The sequence below is a fragment of the Choloepus didactylus genome, chromosome 19 (assembly GCF_015220235.1).
Source record: "Choloepus didactylus isolate mChoDid1 chromosome 19, mChoDid1.pri, whole genome shotgun sequence".
Lineage (NCBI taxonomy): Eukaryota > Metazoa > Chordata > Mammalia > Pilosa > Megalonychidae > Choloepus > Choloepus didactylus.
Window position 1 is genome coordinate 37041793 of NC_051325.1, and position 19036 is coordinate 37060828.

At 59.0% G+C, this 19036-nt stretch overlaps 3 protein-coding genes across 4 annotated transcripts; 2 read left to right on the top strand and 1 right to left on the bottom strand.

Moving 5' to 3' along the window:
• Positions 1-1528: 1528 nt before the first annotated feature.
• On the bottom strand, positions 1529-17610 carry NECAB3 (N-terminal EF-hand calcium binding protein 3). 2 transcript variants are annotated; one of them, XM_037812170.1, is made up of 14 exons: positions 17456-17610; positions 15545-15569; positions 13808-13916; positions 12517-12614; positions 5244-5280; positions 4828-4858; positions 4511-4647; positions 4132-4250; positions 3916-3995; positions 3767-3820; positions 3228-3340; positions 3026-3103; positions 2442-2533; positions 1529-2346 (listed from the first exon to the last, which is right to left on the bottom strand). In XM_037812170.1, exons 1-14 carry the CDS (start codon positions 17570-17572, stop codon positions 2318-2320), a joined length of 1119 nt encoding a protein of 372 aa, XP_037668098.1. In that variant the 5' UTR covers positions 17573-17610; the 3' UTR covers positions 1529-2317. The 2 variants fall into 2 exon arrangements, with proteins under 2 accessions (XP_037668098.1, XP_037668099.1); XM_037812171.1 differs by lacking the exons at positions 4828-4858; positions 5244-5280 and adding an exon at positions 12850-12875.
• On the top strand, positions 6189-7327 carry C19H20orf144 (chromosome 19 C20orf144 homolog). The gene is made up of 2 exons (XM_037812172.1): positions 6189-6317; positions 6890-7327. Exons 1-2 carry the CDS (start codon positions 6189-6191, stop codon positions 7325-7327), a joined length of 567 nt encoding a protein of 188 aa, XP_037668100.1.
• ACTL10 (actin like 10) lies at positions 9547-11299 on the top strand. Its single transcript, XM_037812192.1, has 2 exons — positions 9547-9692; positions 10072-11299. The coding sequence occupies exons 1-2, from the start codon at positions 9547-9549 to the stop codon at positions 11297-11299; spliced, it is 1374 nt and encodes a 457-aa protein (XP_037668120.1).
• Positions 17611-19036: the final 1426 nt, after the last annotated feature.

Sequence of the window (19036 nt, forward strand, 5' to 3'; positions counted from 1 at the left end):
TAAACACTCCCTCCTCCACCTGCAGGAGCCTCCCCACCACATCCAAGCCTTCAGCAACAGAGGGAGGACAAAGCTTATCGTATTTTTTTTTTAAAGTTAATTTTCAGAACTCCATTGCAGAGTGAGGCAGGCAGGTGCCTAAGGAGCAAAATTTTAGGAGGCGCTCGCTTCCGAGGCATCAGAAGACTTCAGCGTCTTTGTTCAGCGGTGGCGATGGGCGGCTTGCTGCTGCTGCTGTTTTGATGGAAGACAACAGAACAGGAGGCCGAAAGAAAGATCACGGATCTGCTTCGTCCCCATCAAGGAGAGACACCAAAACCGGAATGGGGAGAACAAACCCTCCTCAGCCAGGCCCAGGGCCTCACGTGGTTGAGAGGCCAGCGGCACCTTCTAGGATCATCTCCTCAGGATAAGCGCTTTCTAGGAAGTGCCAGGAGAGTCGCCTGGGGAGCAGGGGGCAGGGGGCTGCTGGCACTGGCACCGTGGTGCTGTGCTGGGTCTTCGGGAGCTGTGCACGTCTCCGCAGGTCTGAGCTCCTGTGGGGGCCCACCAGGGGAGCAGCAGGACAGAGCAACTTGTCCCATCTGAGCTGCCTCTCTGGCCATGCCCCAGTGCCCAGCAAGGACCTGGCACTGCCCAGGCATCCAGGAACACTGGAGAACGTCTGGTCATTCACCCCTGCTTAAAGCTCACCATGGCTTTGTCAGGATGAAGCACCTCGAGGTCCTGCCACCTTCCCAGCCTCACCTCACGCTGCCCTCCCCTTACCCTTGGCCTCAGCCCCTCCGCCAGGCCTCCTGCAGGGGCCCGTGCAGTGCCATCTCCTCTGCCCACAATGTCTGTCTCCAGCAACCCCCAGACTGGGTCAAATGCCACTCTGTGTTCTTGCGGTGCCAGGTGTCTCCCCTTTATCCTGAGTCCCCTATTCACCTCCCTTCCAGCTCCCCCAATCCCTTCCCCACCCCAGGATGGCTCGGAAGAGGGTTCCAGTGTGGCTGATCCTCCTGGAACCACTCCATGTCAGGGGGTGGTGGCAGACACAAGCTCAGCCTGGAAGGGCCAGCAAGTGCTGGAGGTGAGGGGGTTGGCGGGGGAGGAGGAAGGTGTTGAGGGGAGACTCCGACTGGGGGACAGATCTTCTCATAGGAATCCAGCCATGCTCTCTAGGATGTAAGGCCTGACTTCCCAGGGCCCCTGGAAAGGGGCTTGTGCTCTACCCCCAACTCCACATCATACCCTGTTGGGGGTCAGAAGCTAGAACCCCCAGCAGATTTGGGGAGGGTTGAGAGCAGAGACCATGCCCACTCTCCTTTCCCAGAGAAGACCCCAGAATCAGAGTTCATGGGGGTGAGAAACCTGGATCCTCTGGGATTAAGTTTCCGTTATCTGCAAGCATGGGAGTTGGAGATAAAAACCCACTGATTTATATGACTATAAGGAAAGGTTCCTGCTCTGAGTTTCTGGTCTGAGTTGCACCGGCCCCACAGCCTGGCCTTCCTGCAGAAGGGAGAGAGAGGAGGCAACGCCAGAGGTGCCCACTGCCTTTATTGCCCAGATGCTGGGATCCTGTGCTGAAGTTGTCTTTGGGGACAGCAAGTGATTATGGGCCCAAATTATTGCTACTTGGCAAGGTCACCTTGGGGCTTCCTACAGTGCCTTAAGTGTGGGTGGAATGTGAACATGCAAATGACATGCAAATGACATGCAAACCCACCCAGGATGCTCCAGAGGTCTCTAGTCCAACACAGGCACTGGAAGAGCCTGGAGCCTGCCAGCCTGGGAGAGCCTCAGGGATCCTCAGGTCCTTACCCAACACTGCAGCCTGGTCCGGCCTGGCCTCTGGGGTCGGGGGTCAAGGTAGGGGTCCCTGAGCATCAGCCCTGGTTCTGCTGCTGGCGGGGGAGGAGGAGCTGTGTTCTTCCTTCTAACACAGCGGGAAGAATGCAGGGCACCTACTAGACAGTCAGGTGGCCTGAGGCCCAGAGAGGGAAGGGATCTGTCTTGGGTCACACAGCAGGAACCAGACCCCAGGCCTTCTGAGTCCAGGCAGCCAGAGTGCCTCGGCGGATGAAGCCACAAACAATGAAACACACTGACTAACTAATAAACAGAAAGCAAGCAGCACAGCCTCTCATCCATGGGCTGAGAGACCATCCACCAACTGAGTCAGGAAGGCCTCTGAGAGCCCAGGCCCAGGCCTAGGAGGAGGCAGGGTCCTTGGTCTTGTCTCTCAGGCCTTGGTGCTGAGTTGGCCAGTCCAGGAAGCTCCAGAAGGAGGCAGGCAGTGCCCAGGGTCCTTGGCTTGAGTATATCAGGCTCAATTATTATTCATAATCCACCAGGAGGCTGTGGGTCAGAGGTTGGGGGTCAGGGGCCATCAGGGGCCCACTTCCCTGGCCCGGGTCCCAGGGCTGTGGGGAGGGGAGGGGGCTGCAGCGCACCTGGGAAGAACACAGTGGTGAGGGTGTCCGGAGCCTGCAGGTGGTCAATGAGGATGCGCTGGAAGGCCTTACTGCAGGCCGACTGCTGGTGCCTGGGGAGGGCCGTGGTGGGGCACAGACTGACAAGCAGGACCCCAGGGGCAAGGGCTCCCCACTCCCACCCCAGTCCTGCTGCCTGGGTTCAGATCCCAGCCCTTCCTTATACTGACTCTAATCCTCAGTTTCTTCCTCTGTGAAATGGGGACAATAATGTCCACTTCTCTGGGCTGGTGTGGGGATTAAATGAAATAACACACGGTGCTTGGCATATGATGCAGCACACAGTGATAACAGTGAGCACTTATTGAGTTCCTTCTGTGTACCTAGCACTATGTTCAGTTCTTTACGTATCTCATTTAGCCCACAGGAGACTAGAACTGTTATCACCCCCAGTTTGGACAGGAAGACACTGGGGCTCAGAGGGGTCAGATAACTCACCTAAGGTCACATAACCAGTAAGTGAGACAGGCAGGATTTGAACCCATGGCTGTCTGGCTCCAGGGCCCAGGCTCAATAAACATTACCTGTTGTACCATCACTCGTACCTTCTCCAGGAGGCCTCATCCTGCCAGAACTCATACAGGACGAAGGAAGCATGGTCCAGCATCTTCTCTGTGGACACACTAGGGCACAAAAGAGATGGCCAGGCCTGGAGCTGCTACCACCGCTGCCCACCCCCTTAGGGGTATCTAACGGGAGCCCCAGCACCCCGCCCTGCCCCCACACCTCAGCAGGCCCGGGACTCACTGCAGACAATGGCTCTGGGCCCCTGTGAAGTCCACATAGCAGCACAGGGCGTGGTGGAAGTCCTGCAGGGTTTCCTCTGCCACCTGGACCTGCCTCTGGGCCACGAGTATGTGCTGGCGAGAGAAGCAGCTCAGTCTGCTGGGGTGGGGCGAGGCACAGGCCATGGCCTCCAGGACGCCTCCTTCCTTAACTTGCACCAGCCTCTGCCTATCCTGGGTTGGGGTCCTGCTCCACCCTCAATATCCCTGGACTCCATCCTCCTCTCCCCATCCCTGTGGGGAGCCACCTCTCCAACTGCCCCCTCCAAGTCTCCCATCCACTGCGCCAGACCCAAGTTTCAGAAATGCAGACAGGGTAAAGTGCTGCCCAAGGAGGGCCAGTGGTTTCCGCAGGGGCCAGAACCTGGCACGTGCCCGCTGAGCCTGGGGAGAAGGACATGTGCAGGGCAGAGGCTGGGTGACAATTGGCACCATGAGCCTCCTCACTTCCTGAGCACCCCTGGCCTCCTTCATCCAGCTGCCCGGCCCTCCTGGACTCACTGAGTCGGGCCCCTTGGCAAACTCCTCTTCACGCAGGGGCTTCAGTCGGGGGGCCTGTGAGGGACACAGAGCATGGGCCAGGCCTGGGCCTGGTTTGGGCGGAAACCAGGAATGTCGTCCCCTGCTGGCCACGGGCACTGGCCGCTCACCTTGCACTCAAGCTGGTCGATGAGTTCCTGGAGGCGGTTGACCTGGAGCCGCCACTGCAGCTCGGCCTCTGAGCTCTGCTCTGGGGAGGGGGACCCATGGGGGAGTCAGGCTAGGGGGTCTTTCAGGACAAGCTGAGGGACCGTGGAGGCATGGGGGGTGCAGCACCCGCCCTGGACTCCCCTTATCCAGGCCTCCCACACCGCCACGGGTCACACCTCTGTCAGAGGGGCCGGGAGACCAGGTGGGTGAGCGACTGATGCACCCTGGGGCCTTGCGTCCTGCCCGCCAGCCGCCACGAGGCCTGCTCTGCACCTCCACGCTCTCGTCATCCAGCCTAGGGGAAGTGGGGGGTCAGCCCACTGCCCCCAGACCCATGGGGCCAAGGACTGGGGCCCCTGGGACAATGAGGCCCCACCCCAAAGCCAGCTACCCCCTCTCACGCCCTCGTGGCCGCTGCCCAAGAACATGGCTCCAGGACTCCGGAACCTAGGAATGTGACGAAGGCTGAGAGACTTGGAATGTGGGGACACTGCGCTTGCATATTCTGGACCCTGAGGTGCGCAGAGCCCCCTCACACAGGCCATGTTCACATACCGTGGGCCACAGGCCTGGGCCTCCAGGGTATCTGAGGCTCCCTCCAGCGAGTTCTGCAGGGCTTGGAGCTGGCTCACTGTCTCCCGCAGCAGGAAGCGGGTCATAAACTGGTCCACCTTGGAGGACCCCTCATACTCCTAGGGATGGAGGAGCATGGTCTGCATCCCAGGGCCAGATTCCTGAGTGGGGGACTGACCCCTGGTTCTCCACCCTTTGCTCATCAGAGAACACAGAAGCAGTGTACAGAGCAGAGGGGATGCGGGCCTGGCCCAGGCAGGAGGGCCTGTACCCTCCTGGGAGGTGTAAGGCTAACTCACAGGGAGGCATTTGCCAGCTGGGATGTCAGGCCTAGGGGAAGGAGGAGAGGCAGGTCAGAGCTAGGCTGGAGGGGTGGGGGGAGAGGGAGGGAGGTGGGTTACAGGGCATCTAAGGCCACTGCTGGTTGACACATGAGACAAAACGGTAGTATGATGTGGCCCCACACCCATTAGCTGGCCCCAAACTCACAATCTCCATGTTCATTCATGCATGCATGAAACAAACATTCACTGAGCACCCTATACTAGGAGCTGCAGCTATAAGGCAGCTGAATGGCTTTCCTCACACACACAAATACCAGCACCCCAACCTATATCACCAGCCCCCAACTCCTCTTAAGGTGAGTGGGTAACAGGGAGGCCCATTATGTGCCAGGATCTGTGCTGCCCCCATCTTCAGATTCAAAGAAACTCACCAATTCCCTTCACCTCCTTGCGCCTCAGTTTCCTCATCTATAAAAATGGGGATGACAATACCCATCTCACTGAGTTGTTCAGAGGCTCCAATAAGTTAATTAAGGATGCAGCCCAGTGCCTGGCACTTAAGTTCTCAATACAAGAACTGTCAGTATTTTTATTGTCAAATATAACTCTAACAAAGAACCCACCCATTTGTACCTCTAACAGTAACAGATTTCCTAAGAAGGACCTCACCCCCCCCACACACACACCAGAGATGGAGTTTTGGGGAGCATGGCCCAAGTATCTGCCCTTCCTCTACAAGAAGGCCCCTGAGACACTGTCCATTACAGGTTTCGTCTCCCTCCTACAACCTGCCTCTTCACGGTCATCAAATGGGCCCTTCCATGCTCCAAGAAACTTGAAACTCTTGCAATAAACCCCCCATTTACAGTGCTTAAGATAACTGATCAGTTTCTGTTGCTTGCAACCAAAGAACCCAGCTGACACAAGCACCAACTCTTGTGCCAGGCACTCCTCCAACCAGAATCTCATTTAATCCTCAGAAGGACTTACAAGAACCACAACTGACCCCATTTTTGCAGATAAAAAGACTGATGCCTAGAGAGGTAGATTACCTTGGCCAAGGTCACATAGCAATTAAGTGGTAGAACCAGGATTCAAATCCAAGCCTTGGAAATGCATCTCTACTCATCGCTAGGCAACTTACCAGCATCACCCCATTTATGATCATTGGCCCAGTTTTACTGCTGAGAAAGAGGCCAGGAGAAGTCACAGATGGAGTGAATGGAGCCGAGATTCACCTGTGGGCCTGGGAGGAGCAGCTTGGATCCTGGAGCTGGTGAGGTCAACCCACGAGGTCACAATGTGGCCTCCCCGGGGCAGGGCCTCAGCCAGGGGGTAGGGCAGAGGCAGCATGCCCCGCAGTGACCAGCTCTGCCATGGGAAACAACAGTTCCCACAAGAGGACCAAAACGCCCAAGCAGGCCCGCAAGGAGCGGCCACCTGACATGGACAAGCCCCGGCAGAAACAGCAGTTCTTCAGCCACCTCAAGCGGAAGAAGCCAAGTGTGAGTGCCAGGGGCACCAGGAAAAGTGGGCAAGAGGGGTTCTGGGAGTCTAGACCCTGTGGGCAGAAGTCTTAGTGGCCTGGGAGGGGTCAGAGATCCTTTCCAAGGGTGAAGGTCCCAGGAGCCCAAATGGGTGTGGATGGGCTTCTTAGAAGAGCAGAAGGGACAGCAAGGATTCCAGAAATCAAGGGATGGCAAGACTGTAGAGCCCGAAACAGCGGTCAGGAGGGGTATTCTTCCAACCCTGGACAAATGGGTGGAGATCTCTGCACGCGGAGCCCTAATTAGTACCACTCAGGTTCTGGGCACAGAGCGTTCCCTTTTCCCCTTGCAGCCCCCAGTCTCCAAACATGCTACTTTGTCCCCCTTCTTCAAGTGGGCAGGGGCCGTGCACCTGGGGCTGGGGTTGTCGCCGGTCCCTGGCATCAGGGCTGGGAGGGTGGGCAGGGATCCCATAAGCGCGCACAGACCGGGGTCTCAGCGAGTAGGCCCGGGGTAGGCGGGGCGAGTCCCGGGTCGTGGGCTCGGCCCTGGGCGCGCTCTCTGGTCTCACGCCCCTGCCCCACCCCCAGGCCAAGATAGTGCTGCTTTTCCCCCTGGACAAGCGGCAGCAGCTGGCGGAGGCAGCTGCTGGCCCCGGCGCGCGGGCCGGGCGGCCGGGTGAGGACGCGACAGGTGCCCCGGTGGGCCCCCCGGCGGCGGCGCCCATGCTGCGCGGAGCGGGAGACGGCGCGGAGCGGCGCGAGGGCGCGCGCGTGCGCGAGATGAAGAAGATCCTGGTTTTGCTGCTGCTGCTGGACGCGCGTCTGCAGGAGGAGGGGCTCCACGCAGTGGGCGGGGCAGGGGGCGGTCCCGGCGCGGGGGGCGGTGCGGGGGGCGGGGCCGCGGCCGCGCAGGGCTGGCAGCGGCTCTATGCCCGCCTGCTGACCGAGAGCGAGGCTGACTGCCAGGCCGAGGCTCCCGAAGAGCAGCCACGCAAGCGGCGCCGCTGCCCTCGCCCGCGGCCCTGAGCCCCCGGCCCGGACCCCCAGCCCCGGGACCCAGCCCAATAAAGAGAGCACAGCAACCCTGGCGCCTGTTAGCTCTGTCTGAGACGTCACGGAGCAGAGTAGAGGCTGGGGGTCGGGGAGAAACAGGCTCAGAGTGAACAGGGTGTGTTGAGGACGGAACAGTCATGGTCTGGAACCAGGGCTGTCTTTACCTTCTCCCTTCCTTGTGATCCCAGGGCCAGAACCCCTCCCACGAGCTGGGGAGGGTGCACCCAAGCCACAGTGGTGGGAGGAGGTTTCTGGTCTCTTCCCAGATCCCCGTAAGATCTCACCAGGTCTGCAGACCCCAGGGAGGTGGGCTTGAGCAAACCCAGGCCTGCAACGCTAAGATAGGGGGCTTGCTCCCAGCAAAGACTTGGCATCTCCAAGAGTCCCCAGCATTCAGAAATTTCTCTTAAGCAGAGGGAGAGTCCCATGTAAACAGTTATTATTCTGGGGAGGAAACAGTGAGGTACCACAGACAACTGGGCTGGGGCCTCGGATTTTACCTGTGAGAGCACCAAGGGGGAGAGACCAGGTCCCTGGGGCCCCCAGCCCCTAGCCCCTCACTCCTACCCCATTCTGCTTGGTGACTCCCAAGCCCCTAAGCCCCCAGACTTCTCCAAGGCACTTCAGTCAAATTCAGCAGTTGTCTCCCAACCTACCCTCCGGGCTCCTTCCAAATCACTTATCTGGCCAGGGCAGGTACTCACTGGCTTGCTCATAAGCTCTCACTGACTCCCCACTGCCCACAGGGAAAACCCCAAACCTATTAACGGGATATATGGGCCCACCCCCTCACCTCGTCTTCCCCTCAAGGGCCTCTCAGTGGCAGGTGCCCCAATCCCTGCCCTGGCCATATTGCCACTTGTGATCTCCAGTGGGAGGCTCACTTCCCTAAGTCACCCACCTGTCACTCTTTCTGTGGGCAAAACCCATACTCTCCTGGGTCCCAAAGCTGGCTCCAGTCCCTAGTGCTGTCCCATTGCACACTGACAACTAGTCAGGATGACAGACACCTTTGGGGCAGTTGCAGCAGGGGTGAACGTCCAAGCTCACTAGAGGCACAGTCTCAGCTTCTGCTGAAGAGACACTTTCACTTGTCTGCACCAGGCTGGAGGTTGCCTAACCCACAGCATCTCCCCCACTTCTTGGAAAGCCTGCTCTTCCCTCCTGTCCACATGGTCACACTCAGGACAACCAGCTTCCTCAGCGTGGCCACGCCTCCTGGCCATAGGGGACTGCCCCTTCCCTGGGGCTGCAATCCAGGAACTGTAAAAGGCCAAGTTTTCTACATGAAGATGCACAAGCTGAAGCAGTTTTTGAATGAATTTAAAAAGCAAAACAATAGAGACAGTGCACATCTTGGGTTCCCCACAGCCCTGCAATCAGGCCCTGGTTCCAGTCTGTTCCTGAGGTCAAACTTCACCCTTCCCCTTGGAACAGATAAGACAAGATCTTTACAAATAAACTTCCTATTTTAGCTTAAGCTCACCTGAGTGGGTCTTCTACTTTCAACTAAAATAGTCCTAAAGAGAATAAGGAGGCTCTGCGGAGACAGGCAGCAGCCTCTTCCTGTGTGTGAGGATTATTACTAACTCTTGGGGGAAGAAACTGGGCCCAGGGAGAGAATGGGACTTGCCCAGTGTTGCACATTGAATCAGCGTCAGAACTGAGCCAGGAACTCAAGCCCATGTGAGCCCATACACACTGGAAACCAGGAAGGCTGCGTGGGCTGCCCAGGCCTCTCCAGCCTGAGCACACAGAGCTCCTTGGAGCGGCTGCAGATCTGGGATCATTCTCCAGCATGGGAGGGGAAGGGCCGCACACCTGGCCAGAGCATGTCAGATGACCCGAAGTAGCTGCGGGATGAATCAGATCGAGTGTGCTGGGCAGATGAGGCCAGGACCCTTGGATGCCAAAATCACTGCCCTTGTCCCTGCCCCAGGAGAGGAGCAGGGTCCATGGGGCATTCGGGGGTGGTGGGCGGGGGGGGGGGGGGAGGCGGTCTACAGAAGCACAGCCAGTGCTAGGGACTGAGGTCACAATGAGTTCAATCCAAGTTCTTTTCTTCCTTTCTTCTCTAACCACCCCCTCCCATTTCCACAACCAGGATCTACTTCCACCAAGCCAGGTAAGAGGTGCCAGGAGACCACCTGGGGCTCAAGGGCTGGGCTGGATTCCCGGTCCCCAAAGGGGGTATGTATGCCCGGAAGGCATTGCCACAAGGCCCCTTCATTCCGAGAGCTCCACTGTTCCTGGCGGCCTCTCCAGATCTGAAAGGATTCTGCCTGGCCCCCTCACCATCCACCTCAGCACGGGCTCAGGGGGCGGCGCCGCCGCGGAGGCGAGTCCTGAGAGAGAGGGTAGGGTCGGGTGCACAGAAGGTGGAGCCCTGAGCCAGGGGGCTAAGAGGGCAAGAAGCGGCTGCAGCCCAGCGAGAGCGGAGACTGACACTTGAACCAAAAGCGGGCTCTCAAGCTTAGGGACAGAGCCAAGAGAGAACAAGACGCTCGGGCCAGAAGAGGTGGGGCCTGAGGATCGGAGGGCGGAGCCAAGAACTGTGGCCTTTATCTACCGCAGAAAAGGCGGGACTCTGGCTCAGGAGGCAAAGCCAAGAGCTGAAAGTTGGGCCTGTATCGAGGCCGGCCGAGGTCTGCGTCTCGGGCAGACAAGGCTCCGGGGTGAGCAAGGGGCGGGCCCTCAAGCCAGGGGGCGGGGCCTAGGCCCGGGCCTTCCACGCGGCTGGCGGAGAAGGCGGAGCCGGGGCTTCGCGCGCGGGAGCGGGGCCGAGCCCGGAAGGTGGCGTCCGCGTGCGGCAGTCGTGGGGGCCGCAGGGCGTCCTCGCTGGGCCGCATCGCGGTGGTGGTGGACCAAGGATCGGGCTTCACCAAAGCGGGCTTCGCGGGCGAGGACCGGCCGCGCCTGGTGCTGAAGAGCTCCAGCCTGGTGCCCAGCTGGGACCGGCCCGTGCTGCCCGGCGCGCCGGGCTGTGAGCTGGCGGGCGGGGTCGCGCGGGCGCACCCCATCAAGCACGGCGTGGTGGTGGACTGGGAGGCGCTGGAGGGGCTGTGGGACCGCCTGCTGGTGGGCGGCTTGCGGGTGTGCCCGGAGCGGTGGCCCGTGCTGGTGAGCGACTCGCCGTCGGCGCCACCCGCGGGCCGGGAGAGGGTGGCTGAGCTGCTGTTCGAGGCCCTGGCAGTGCCCGCGTGCCACATAGCCAGCACCGCGTTGTTGGCGCTCTGCTCCACGGGTGCGCTCAGCGGGCTGGCCGTGGAGGCAGGCGCGGGCGTCTGTCATGCCACGCCCATCTACGCGGGTCACTCCTGGCAGGAGGCCACCTTCCGGCTGGAGGTGGCAGGCAGCACCCTGTCGCGTTACCTACGGGAACTGCTGGTGGCAGCATGCCCGATCTTTCAGCTGCAGGCCCTGCCCCGCAAGACCATCACACAGCTCAAGAAGCGCTGCTGCTATGTGTCACTGGACTTTGAGGGTGACCTCCGTAACCCTGCCTGCCACCATCCGGCCAGCTTCTGCTTAGGCAATGGCTGCTCCATCCACCTGAGCAGTGAGCGCTTCTGCTGCCCAGAACCCATCTTCCAACCGGGTCTGCTAGGCCAGGCTGCACCAGGACTGCCTGCACTGGCCTTCCGGGCACTGCAGAAGGTGTCCACGACACTGAGGACACGGCTGGCCGACACAGTGGTGCTGGCTGGTGGCTCCACGCTCTTCCCTGGCTTTGCTGAGCGCCTAGACATGGAGCTGGAGGCCCAGTGCCGGCGGCATGGCTATGGGGCCCTGCGGCCACGCCTGGTGGCCAAGCCCAATCGTGGCATGGCCGTGTGGACCGGTGGCTCCATGGTGGCCTCACTGCATTCTTTCCAGAGCTGCTGGATGACTCGGGCCATGTACCAGGAGTGCGGTTCCAGGCTGGTGCACCAAGTGTTCAACTGAGTGAGGCCCTACTGGAGAGGGTGTACCAGGAGGGGGGATGCAGAGGTGGAGGCTCGGGGAGCTGAGCTGCAGCACTTTCAGAGGCAGCCAGTGCTTGATAAAGTCTCAAGTGTTTCAAGATGGTGGAGTCATCCTGTGGTGATGGGCCAGGAGGAGGGGCTGGGGTTCCTGGGGCCTTCCATTCTGATCTACCATTTGAATCCTCCCCAACCTGTGCCAGTTCAAAGAATGCCAGGCCAGCTACCCACCTCCAAAGCCCTTTCTACATACCAACAAGGAAGGTGATGGCCCTACTTGTGTCCAAGCTGCAGATTCAGAAGTCCCTGCAACATGCACCCTTGGGGCACCCATCCCATGCCAGGCCCTAGGATATAACTCTGAAAAGCCACTAAATCCCAGGTAAAAACAACCAGAAGGGGAAGTGCTGTCCCCAGCTGTATGTTCAGGTGATCACAGATTCTGAGGGCCTCACTTTCATCTTCTGTAAAATGTGGGGTCAGGCACAATCCCAGGCCTGCCCATTGCTCCCTCCCAGCCCCCTAAGAAGAGCTATGGGACAAACAGAGGTGGAGACATTTCTTATAAGGGACACACGAAGGGAGGGACAGCTTGTAGTTGTTTAAGTGCCTGGAACCCTGTCTATGAGCACTATTTATACTTGTGCAGACATGTGTCCACACGTGACCACAAACACGTGGGTGCACGTGTGCCTGCCTGTTCACTGCCATCCTCAGGCCAGGCCCTGCCCCACCACACTCCATGTACCAGCAGGGGCCTGTGGACATGTGAGCACGACCCCCACTCCCACCCCCACCCCCGCGCTGGGTCCTGGGCTTGGTACCCCACAACAGTTAGGCCTGGCCAGTTAAAAAAACAGCAGCAGCAGCTCCAGGTATTAAGCACCTACTGTGTGCCAGGCATAGTTCTGGGCTAGGAATAGAGCAGAGAACAAAACAGACAAAAGTCCCTGCCTTCATTCTCATTTAATTGTCACAACAAATGTACGGCGGTAGGCTCTATTATTATCCCCGGTTTACAGATGAGGAAACCAAGGCCCAGAGAGGTGAAGTTGCACAACCAGAAACTGGGGAAAGCCAGCATTTGAACCCAGGCTTCAAGCTCCCCAGCCCTGAGCCATGACAGTGGAGGCCTCCCCAGCATGGCACACACCCCCTGCCCTCATTCTGGGCCTCCCACCATCAGCCCTATCCACTTACCAGTTTGGTGGTGTCCATGGCAGTGAGCACTGCTTGGTTCAGCGTCTCCAGCGCAGCCAACACAGGCCGGTAGATGCCCAGGTGTTCTGAGAAGTAATCTGTGGGCAGAGAAGGTGCTCAGGGGTTCCTGGGCACCTCCCACCCCCGCCCATCCACCCAACTTGCCTCAATTTTGGCTGCCTGGAATCCCAGGCCCCACCTGTCCTCAGTAGACAAACAAACCATGTATTCTGAGCCCAACCCCTCCTGTGCCATAAGGACACCAGCAGGAGTCCCTCCACCCACCCGCCTGCCCAGGGGCTTGGGGGACAAGAGCTCCCATGGCCTACTCACCACATAGTTTCTCTGTTTCCAGATTGCTGCAGGGAAAAGTGAAGGTGCCCTTCAGCCCTCTAGACTTGGGTGACCAATGTGCACCCCCACCCCAGGTTAAGCTGCTGAGCAGGCAGGGGACCCTGGTGGAGAGGAGTGAGGTACTAGTGCCCCCCATGAAGTGTTCTCTGACAAGTCGGACCCAGCCTTGGCCTCCAAGGGGATCTCCAGTGGAGGACAGGCATGAAGATGGGCCAGAGTAGTCAGAGCTGGGAAGAGGAAGCCAGTTCTGGCAAAATCCAGGGAAGTCATGGGGTATTACTTGGTAGGTCAGGGAGGGCTTCCTACAGGGCCTCCCTAGGCTAAGCCTTGAAGGATGAGGAATTTGGCTGGGGTGTCTGGGGTGTCTGCTTAGGGGGAAGGACACTGCAGACAAAGGGTCCAGCTCAAGTCTCAGAAAAGGAGAGGCCATGGAAGACTTGAATGCCAACCCAAAGGGTCTGGAATTTATGCTACGGGGATGGAAGGGAAGGGAAGAGAGACAGGAGGGACAGCTGAGTGTGTGTGTGCACGCACACCCACGTGAGGAAGCACAGGAAGGTGTGCATGCCTGTGCCAAGGCACGGATGTGGGAGCACACAAGGGGAGGTGTTTGCATGTTCATGCACCTGTATCCACGGGTAGAAGCAAGCAGGGCCCCAGCTGTCCCCAGGCACCCTCTGGTCCCTGCAGGAAGCAGGAATGGGGAGGGATGCCTGTGGGCTGAGCCATGGGTGGTGACTCAGGCCGGGCTATTTTGGGGTCCCAGCTGGAAGCAGTGAAGTGGGCAAAGCTGGAGCTGGGGGGGGGGGGTAAATTTGGCATCGGGCCCTGGCACCCCTCTCCCGGCCTCTGCCCAACTCCATAAGAACCCAATGCAGCAGGGGACAATGGGGGGTTGGGATGGCCTGGCCTTGCACCCATCCATCTGCACACTCACTCAGTGGGATGCCCATCAATGCCGCTGAACAGTTCTCGCAGCTCCTCTGGGCTGAGAACCCCATCGGCAAAGTAATTCTGGAATTCCTCAAATGACAGCTTACCATCATCTGCAGGGACAGGGAACAGAGCTGGTAACCCCAATCTCTGGCTGTACCCCCTGCCACCAGGTTTGGGCCCTCTAAAGGCCTTGCAGCCTCTCACCACCACCCAGCCAGGTGGGATAGGGTTCTGAACTCAGTGGGGGCCTGGCTGCTGGAGACAAGTGGGCTGGGGCTCCCAGAGGTACCCAAGGAAGGCAGCAGGGCCCAAGGGACAGGGCAGTGCACACCTGGCACCGGATAACTCAATAAATGTTTGCTAAACAAATGAACAGCAGCCGGGAACCTACCCAGAGCAGGGCAGGGCCTAGACATAACTTAGGAGGACTTGAGGGCAGAGTCACTGCCCCACCTCCTGGCCAGCCCTACTCCAAAGTAGAGGGCACTTCTGTGCTCTGGGAGGACCCAGGACCTTCACAGAGAAGCCAAAGAAGGCAGATGATTTCTTAAGAGTCGGCACCTCTGTAAGAAGCAGCAGGCTGGCTCATGAGGGAATGAGCACCCTGTTATGGGGGGCATACCTGCAGAGGCTGAGAGCACTTGAGTGGGATGGGCAAAGACAGGATTTGGCCTAAACCTGTAAGATCTCTCTCTAAACACATAGGAGTGGGGGACAGAGCTGGGGTAGGGTCTGAGTCTTGCTGGACCAGGATGCCCTGATCCAAAGGAGACCATGTGTTCCGATCGATAGGCTGGGACAGACGGGCTCCCCCAGTCTGGAGACTCAAGCAGGAGTAAGAGGTGGGGACATGATCCTGTCTCAAAGAGGCTGGAACAGGAAAGGGTCTGAAGACCTGGATGGAAGTGAGCTCGGGGTTAATTGGCTGCCTCGGCTCAGACCCTCAGCTGGCCAAGAGGGGCAAGTGTGTCATTCCTCATCATTTATGGGCAGCAACCTGTCGCTCGCTGTGTGCCCTCAGGGTTCCCACTTTGTCTTCCAAGGTTTTCTCAGACCAGGGTCTGGGGCTGCTGAGGACCCAGGGCAGGAGGAGCTGACTCCCTGGACCCTGGACACAGCTTTATCCTGCCCACGGGTTGGTTCATATGGAAAGGCACCAAACCCTTTAAAAAGCTAAGAGTAAACCACCACCACCCCCACCCCACCCCCCACACACAGGGCCTCCTCTCCATTATCCCACCCCTCCGAGTCCCTCACACAGGGAGCCTGGGACCAAGCATCATACACACCTGGGTTCGAGGCCCACCGCTTAAAGGCTATGCGCCCTTGGGCAGCCCACTTCACTCTATGGGCTCTGCCCCCTTGTCTGTGAAATGGGGTTAAGAATTCCATTCTAGCTGGTGGTTGTGAGGTCAGCACGACCCCATGTACAGGAAGTACCCGTCACTGTGTGGGCACAAAAGTAAGTCCTCACCCTGGGCCTTGGCCAAACCGCATTCCCCTCCCTCTCCATTCTGCCAAGTTCAGCTCAAGATAACACTTCCCTGGGAAGGTGACTTGAGTCTCCTGATTGAGGCTTAAGATTTATCTTCACTCTATACTGTGCCCTGTAAACCCCCTACCCTCCCCTGGGCCTCCCTGATGTCCTGCATATGACCCATCCTCCAAACCACGCCCCACCCACCCACACACGCACACACACACACACACTGTGGGGACCCAAAGGAATCACACTCACCATTCTTGTCCGCTCTGCGGAAAACCTAGAGGACAAAGGAGCAGGGGTGGGAGCTGTGAGTGGGGCCTGGGAAGCGAGAGGCCCCCATCCAACCCACAGGGCACAGCTGGCCTGCCTGCCCCCTGCCTCGCCGTTCTCCTGCCCAGCTTGGTTCCAAGCCCCCTGCTCAGCTCAGCCCTGCAGGAGCTTTTCCAGCAAGGGAAGTGCAGGAAGAACACACAGCAGGGCCCATCGCTTGCCCACTTCTCCTGCAGGGTCTGCTTCATGGGGGGTGCTCCAGGCCAGCTCCTTGCACCCCCACTTCCCATACCTGGAGCCCAGTGCAACCTCTGCGTGATGCATAAGCCCCTGGAATGGTCCCAGCTTGAGGAAGTTTGAGGAGATGGGCCAAGATGCAAGCTGGGGATCCTGGGGACCTGTCCCAGAACTGAATCCCCAACTCTGCTGTGTGGCCCTGATCCTTTCCAGACTCTGACCTCCCTGGGCTATTTCCCTGTGTGCTGCTTGAAGTTCCTGGTATGCCAGGCAGTGGCTACTCCTTTTTTTGGCCAATGCCTCAGTCTCCTCACTGGTACAATGCAGGAGCATTCTGGGATTAACCCTGCCAGGGCTGGGGCTACCTATGAGGCTAATTCTCCGAGGGCCTTGGGCAGGCATGTGTGTGAGGGGCAAGGAGGGTGGTGGAAGCAGGGTAGACAGACGCCGTATTTCTGGAAAAGCAGAGATGAAGGGCAACAGAGGCAGAGAGACAGTCCTTGCCTCTCCCAGGGACCAGAGTCTCCTAGGTCACCCAAGGTAGCCCAGCCAAGAGGAGACCAGCTGGCCAAAGCCTGGGCAGGGAACCCCCATCAGGCTCCAGGTCCGAATGCCACCCCACTGTGGCTGTTTTGTCAGGGAATGAGACTCAAGGATGAACCCAATCCCTAGCCGGAAGCCCAGCTTAGAGAAGGTTAGCCACTGGCTTGGGGTCACACAGCTGCCCAGTGTGGCCCAGTGTGAGATACTAGGGTTGGGGGTGCTGAGTTGGAAATGAGGATACGTGGGGTCATGTATCCTGCTTCCATGTGCGACCTTGATCAGGCCCCTAATCCCTCAGGACTTGGTTTCCCCATCCCAGAAGCAGGAGGGTCAGGTTCCCTCCAGCCAGCAGGACTTGGTCAAGGTGCTGAGTCACTGGGGGTAGTAGGGAGGGGGACAGGAGACAGCTTTTCCCACTGGCAGGTACCTCTGGGAGTGGGGGCATGAGGGGGCCAGGGCTGGGCTGAGCAGCAGTGAAGTGGGGGGAAGGGGCTCAGGGCAGTGACTGAGGCCCTGCCAGGCTGCTCCATGTTGGTAGCTATGGGGGCAGCAGGGCCACCCAGCACCCCATGAGAGGGGTGCCCAGGCCACAGAAGATGACTGTGGGCAGCCTCGTTCAACTGTGGGACCCCCTGACCCCTGGGTTGGGCCTATGGAGCTCCGGGGTCAGCACCGAGCTGGCGTGGGGAGGCTTCTTAAGTTCCTGACTGTGGGACCAAGGAGCCTGGCCTGGGGCTGCCACAGGGTGGGCACGGGGACGGCTCCTGTGATGCCCCAGGACTGCCAGCCCCCGCCAGACACACAGATGGGGCAGGGGCACTGAACCAGTCAAGGAGAGCTAAGGAGAGATGGAGGGAGGGCAGAACAGGGCACACGGAGGCAGGCAGAGAGAAGGACACAGAACAGACAACAGGGTTAGCGAGACAGACAAGTGAGACAGAAAGACAGACCTGGAGGAGAGATACTGACCCGACTGCCACCGAAGCAGGGGAAAACAGGGAGAGACGTTGAGACGGGCACTGGGAGGGAGTGAGAGCCAGAGCTCCAGCGAGACACAGGGAGCCCTGAGACCTACAGAGACGCCGCGAGAGGCCCCTCCCGCTCCCCACTCACGTCCTGGAAGAGCGCGTGTCCGGCGGGCCCGGCGTCGGGCGTGGGCACAGGGGGCCGCGGGGGCTCGGGCGCGGGCGGCCGGAGCAGGCACACGGTGAGCAGTCCCGCACACGCCATGGCGCCGCCGCCCGCTCGCCTCGGACTCGGCTGCGGCTCCGGGCTCCGGGCGCCGCCGCGGCGGAGTCGGGGGAGTCAGCCCATTGGCGCCGGCGTGGACGCCCCGCCCCCGGCCCCGCCCCCGGCCCGGACGGCCCCCGAGCCGGGAGTGTCCGGCTCCGAGCCGTTGATCCTCTGCAAGCCCCTCTCGGGGGCCCTCGGGTTCCCCGTCTGGCGAACGAGTAACTTGGTGAACAAAAGCTGCCCAATTTAAAACTCCAACGCCGCTAACCCCCGCGGCACCGCTACAGGAGACTCCCGGGGCCCACTGCGGAGTTAGGAGCCGCCCAAGCTGTCGTCTCCGTCGGGGACTCGCTGAGATGGCCAGCGGCCAGCCAGGAGAACGGAAAGGGGCTGTGCGCGCCCACCGTCGACCATCCCGGGGTAAACAAAGCCAACTGCAGAAGTGATACCTTATGGGTATCCTTGTCTGCAAAATGGGGGGAATGGCAGCCGCTTTAGGATTCTTGTGGAGATTGACAGGGCTTAAAATAAGTCACCAGCTCAGAGAAAGCCCAGCTGAGGGCTTGTGAAACAGATACAGGTGGCCTCTCCGCTCCTCTCCCCTTCCCCCCTTTCAAACTCCAGTGGGTCTTCTCCCCACCTGCCTCTGCTACTCAGGCCCCACTTCAATCTAGCTTCCAAAGCAGCCAGAGGGAGCTTTTAAGATGTAAAAAAATCAAACAAACAAAACAGGACATGTCACCCATTTCATACTCACCAGTGATTCCTTGTCCCAAATGAAACCCAAATCCAAATCTCTCCCTTCTCTCCAGCCTCCCCCTTCCTCTGGCCTGTGGCTAGAAACCACAGCCATACTACCTTTTCAGGCCCTCTGTGCAGCTCCTTCCAGCCCCAGGGCCTTTGCCCATACTCTCAGCCTGGCATACTCTTCATTGTCTTCCTCAGGTTAACTCCTACTTGTCCTACAGCTTTCAGCTCAAACACCACCTCTTCCAGGAAGCCCTCCTTGAACTCATTTGAGTCTTCTCTTTCAGACCTAAAAAGTCCTATGAGGGAAAGGTGCACCCGTCCCCAGAACCTGAAAGTACCCAACACAGCATCAGCCCACTCTAAATATTTGCTGCCCATTTTCGGATGCCCACAGACATCTACAAAGGACACAGCAAACTAGTCAGAGTAGGCTCTTAAGGGCTGGGGAAAGGGAGTCCACTTGTTACTTTCTGCACCTCTGTAGCATTCATCACCTTGACTTTCTACAACAAAAATACTGACTGGATCAGTTTCTAAGTTAAGACAAAAATGGTGATGAAGCCTACCTTCCTTGGGGTCATGAGGTTCAAATCCAATTAAATCAGGCAAGGACAGAGAAGTGGAGAACGGGCATTTCCCCAGCAGCCTTGAGCCCTCTCCCACCCCCGCATTTACTCCCAGTGCAGTTCCAAAGCCCAAGCCAAACACCAT

Bases quoted from the DNA above. Each gene is read 5' to 3' on its own strand.
- C19H20orf144 (XM_037812172.1), top strand. From the start codon at position 6,189: ATGGGAAACAACAGTTCCCACAAGAGGACCAAAACGCCCAAGCAGGCC. The intron at 6,318-6,889 runs GTGAGTGCCAGG...CCCCACCCCCAG, and splicing joins TCAAGCGGAAGAAGCCAAGT to GCCAAGATAGTGCTGCTTTT.
- ACTL10 (XM_037812192.1), top strand. From the start codon at position 9,547: ATGTATGCCCGGAAGGCATTGCCACAAGGCCCCTTCATTCCGAGAGCT. The intron at 9,693-10,071 runs GCGAGTCCTGAG...GGCGGGGCCTAG, and splicing joins GGGGCGGCGCCGCCGCGGAG to GCCCGGGCCTTCCACGCGGC.
- NECAB3 (XM_037812170.1), bottom strand. From the start codon at position 17,572: ATGGCGTGTGCGGGACTGCTCACCGTGTGCCTGCTCCGGCCGCCCGCG. The intron at 12,615-13,807 runs GTGAGTGTGCAG...CTCTGCCCACAG, and splicing joins ATTGATGGGCATCCCACTGA to ATTACTTCTCAGAACACCTG. The intron at 2,347-2,441 runs GTGCGCTGCAGC...TCTGACCCACAG, and splicing joins CACCACTGTGTTCTTCCCAG to CCTCCTGGTGGATTATGAAT.